This window comes from Atta cephalotes (assembly GCF_000143395.1).
Source record: "Atta cephalotes unplaced genomic scaffold scaffold00010, whole genome shotgun sequence".
NCBI lineage: Eukaryota > Metazoa > Arthropoda > Insecta > Hymenoptera > Formicidae > Atta > Atta cephalotes.
The window spans coordinates 2,960,193-2,964,543 of record NW_012130074.1 but is presented as its reverse complement, the minus strand read 5'-3'; the positions used below and the strand labels follow the sequence as shown (position 1 = coordinate 2,964,543).

The following is a 4,351-nucleotide window of genomic DNA, read 5'->3' as shown; positions in this document are numbered from 1 at the left end:
AGAGAGAGAGAGAAAGGAAACTTGTAAAGAAAAATATAAATTGTGTATTTTTAAGTGTGATAATTAACTAAATATTATTAAAAATAACAGCTATATAATCTTCAACGATTATATTAAAATAATATAATCGTTTAATAATAATCAATTTAAGTTTTATCAGATAAAAATTTATACGTGCGTCAAGTATACAAACTGTACAATATATTTATTTACTTAATATAAATAAAATTATATGTATAATTATTATATAATTATTTACAATGCAAATTCATTCTACAGGTTTCAAAAATTTCGGTTTTTTACTTAATGGTTCGTCTTCATTGTTTGTTTTTATATGTCGTGGCTTTCTGTGTCTGTTTGTACTATCAAATTTTGCTCGCATTTTCGTCCATTGAACAGCCATTTGTTCATCAGATATATCGGTCTCTTGTTTCACATCTTCGTTGGCTCGTTTAGCATTCTCCTTTGCTTCCATTAATTTTTCTATAGTTGGATTCATCCCTTGAAAGCTTAATCTACCGTCATTAAGTTTCTTGCAGAAAACATAACTCGATTCCATAAGAAATTTTCCACTTAAACATAAAATAGAAACAATTGATATCACAGCAATATTTTCAGGAAAAAATGTGAGTCTCTACATATTTCAAAATACAAAATATCCAAAAATTCATATTACTATTTTAATTTACATAATTATTAATCCAGATATAAGGCTAGTTGGAAAAAATAACAGAAAGTACTTACGATGCTTTTTTCATACGTGATGTAAGCTCGCTGCCGAAGTATTCCTCTCCTTCTTCTTGAAACTGTTCTTTCTCCACTTTGTCTTTTGTGCGTTTCATGAACTGCAAACAAATCCACTCATTATCATGCCACAACATCGAGCGAACAAACTGACGGTTATTTATCATCATTTTGACGTCAAAATAACAAATAACGTGAAATAATATGCTTGTTTGTTAAAAATATTCTATTTTCTATTTTACAAACTTTTCCAACTCACCTTCATTCCCAATATACTCTTTGACAGAGTGATTTTCTTTGAATTCATATTTAACGATTAATATCACGGACACGGAAAATAATAGTAATACCTCTTAAAAGACAGTCAAAATGTGAAAAACTGACAATTCTCTTCAAAGAATAGTCAAAATTATGAAGAATTTCTTTAAGAGATCATGCATGTATCAATATAAATGATACACAATATGTAAATCACCACTTACACTAAACAAGGCAAACCTAACCTAACCTTTTCTTACAGTAGCGACTTTGACGGCAACCTATATTACTATCATAATAATTTTAAAGAATTCTATATTATCAACTTTACCTAAATGTTATCATAAATTTTATTTATCATATGAGTGTCGTCGACACGGGAATAATTTTCTTTACCTACAGACAGATTCATATATCGACCGCTTTCCAATCGTTTACTTTCCGAATCATTCCGAACGGCCGCGTAACGGTGATTTTTGTTGGCTGGCTGCCCTGGCTGGGGCAGAACGATCAACGGACTGGCGTGCTTTCTGAACGACTCCACGATTTTCGTCCATGAAATCGCGAAAGATGCAGAGGTCCGCGACGACCGATCCAAGACACGAGGCACAGTTTGTCGGAGAATGATGTCGTAGCAGCGAGGTCGTGGAAGCGAAGCACGAATAATCGTGGAAGGTGGACGTAGCAACGGCAGCGGAAATAGTTTAATTGCTTGTACTAAGGTAAACCCGCGCCCACCGCCACCTCGCGCGCGCGAAATCAATAATAACGACATTACACCAACGCTGTTATTTCATTTCTCCAGAGCTTCGTAAATTGAAAAATTTCAGTAACGTTTATGATAGCCCCTATGCTTCTCAGTATCACGAATTCCATTCTAATTATGTATCGTTTATTTCAATTTACTTTGAAACACTGGCTACATTATAGGTGTGACAAAACGAGACGACATCTTAGAAGATGTCGATTTTGATAATATATTATAAAGTCTTTATTTCTCGTTTTTGTATATATATTTTTCAAATCATGCTTGTCACGTGTTGGCCATTAATGTTTTCAGTCATTACTGATGACTCACCTGCAACGTCTATGTGGATTTCTCTCTCTTCGATATAGACATAACCTCGTAGAAGTTTTTCATCTTTTTTTTCTGAAGCTAATATTATTGTACTAACTATAAAGTACTATATTTACATCGAGATCTGATGTAAATATAGCACTTTTCTTTATCTATTTATATAATATGGTAACATACCACATGTAGAAAGTAAAATATTTCATTCGAAACTAGTACAATTATTTATAGAATATATGATATTCTATGCACCAGAAAACATTAAACAGTATAAGCTTTACTTTAAATAAAAACATCTCAATATCCTAAATAAATTATTTTGTTACTATTTGTAATTGACAGACACAGCACTACGTGCAAAGATGTCGAAACGACCCCCAGATAATGGGGACTCTAGTTCCCAACCACCTATAAAGAAGGTGCAGTTCGAACCGATTCTAATTGGACCCATATCTACTCTCGAAGAGATGGACATGAAGGTTTTACAGTTTCAAAATAAAAAACTGGCACAGGTATATAAAGTTTACATTGCATTTATACTTTTATTACTTTTAATAAATTGATTTGTAATTGCAAATAAAGATAAGGATTAAACTGTAATAACATGTTGCATATAATTGTATATAAAAAAATAATATTAATAAAAGAATAGTTACACAATTTCTGTTGAGTAATTTTATGAAAATTATATTAATTATATATAAAAATATAGTTTATTCAGGATAACATTTGCTATTATTGCAGGAAGTTGAAACTAAATTGATATTATTTTTTACTAAGAATATACAATAAAATAAACATTAAATTTTTTTGCCGAATAATTTTATTTGTTCATTATGAAATAAATGATTTAGATTTGATTTTTCAATTGTCGTCCTGTACATACATATTACATACATATAATATTTTTGTATATACTCTAAAATTTAAAAATATACTATTATAATTTGATATAAATTATACTTTTATACATATATAAATTGTATATAAATTGTTCATATTATTATATAACTTTTAGTATATACCTATTTTTTTCATGTATAATTTACTTATTTCAGAGATTGGAGCAAAGACATAGAATGGAAGCTGAATTGAGACAACGTATTGAACAATTAGAGAAACGCCAAATGCAGGACGATGCAGTACTTAATGTAGTTAACCGATATTGGAATCAACTCAATGAAGATATACGTGTATTATTACAGAGATTCGATGCTGAAACTGCCGATGAATCTGAAAATAAAAGTAAGCTTTGAAAAAAAGGTGCAATGTAACAATATTTTTTGCGATAAATTTAACAAAATGTTTTTCTTTTTAATTATAGACGAGAGTGAGGCTACAACATCATTTCTAATGCAATTATCTTCTTGGGATAAAGAGGAATTGGATGACAAATTAGCAAACCGTGTACAGGTATCAAAACGAGCTGTGTCTAAAGTTGTACAGGCATTTGATCGTTTATCTCAGAGAAATGAAAAAATCACTCTTGCCCTTAAAGGAGAATTTGATGGCGGTAAGTTACATCCAGAATTTGTTTTAAGATTTTAAATTAATATAATATACTAATATAAATTGACATATATATCATGTTTTGATTTGCGGTAAGATTCAAAATTTTTCCACAAAAATCTCGTAAAGAACTTTATGGATATATATATAACTTGCAAAAAATCGTACATTTTTATAATTGAAGATTATAAATCGTATTATATAGAAGAGGCACCGAACATTGACGAAGTCGTACGTCGTGCCAATGCGGAAATACAAATGGAAAATAGAAATCTGCAGGCGATAAATATACAATTGCATGAAAAGTACCATACTATCTCATTGAAGGTAATTGATTTTTTATTTTATTTAATTTTCTACTTTTTATGTTATCGATTATATACATAAAGCTATTATTTGTCATAAATAAATTATGAGTTACTTGAAATAAAGAAAAGAGAGATTATTATGAATATTTTTAAACATCAAAAAGTTATCATTAGGCGTAAGATTTTATTCTGGCAGGGTGTTTACTATCTAGAAAAACCTGGAATAGAATTTTTAGGAGATTTTGTATCCTTAAATATCAAGAATTTTTATGAAATTTGTCGATACAGACGGATATTTTTAGAATTTTACTTCTATCTTTTTCCGATAACATTGTTTTTTTAATCATTTTATTTGTATTAATGTATAATGTTGATAATCAGGCTTAGCAATACATATGGCATACACATCTATGTATATATATATATATATATATATATATATATATATATATATATA

The 4,351-nt window shown here is 29.2% G+C and overlaps 2 protein-coding genes across 2 annotated transcripts in view; one reads left to right on the top strand and one right to left on the bottom strand.

Moving 5' to 3' along the window:
• Positions 1-268: 268 nt before the first annotated feature.
• LOC105627728 (M-phase phosphoprotein 6) lies at positions 269-1,051 on the bottom strand. Its single transcript, XM_012209006.1, has 3 exons — positions 1,004-1,051; positions 745-845; positions 269-572 (listed from the first exon to the last, which is right to left on the bottom strand). Exons 1-3 carry the CDS (start codon positions 1,049-1,051, stop codon positions 269-271), a joined length of 453 nt encoding a protein of 150 aa, XP_012064396.1.
• A 1,388-nt stretch (positions 1,052-2,439) lies between these two features.
• Positions 2,440-4,351, top strand: part of LOC105627726 (E3 ubiquitin-protein ligase Bre1) — a 14,086-nt gene continuing 12,174 nt past the window's right edge. Inside the window, exons 1-4 of the mRNA XM_012209005.1 lie at positions 2,440-2,589; positions 3,136-3,322; positions 3,402-3,590; positions 3,792-3,913. Of these exons, the coding sequence (XP_012064395.1) occupies positions 2,440-2,589; positions 3,136-3,322; positions 3,402-3,590; positions 3,792-3,913 (648 nt within the window). The remainder of the gene's footprint in view (positions 2,590-3,135; positions 3,323-3,401; positions 3,591-3,791; positions 3,914-4,351) is intronic.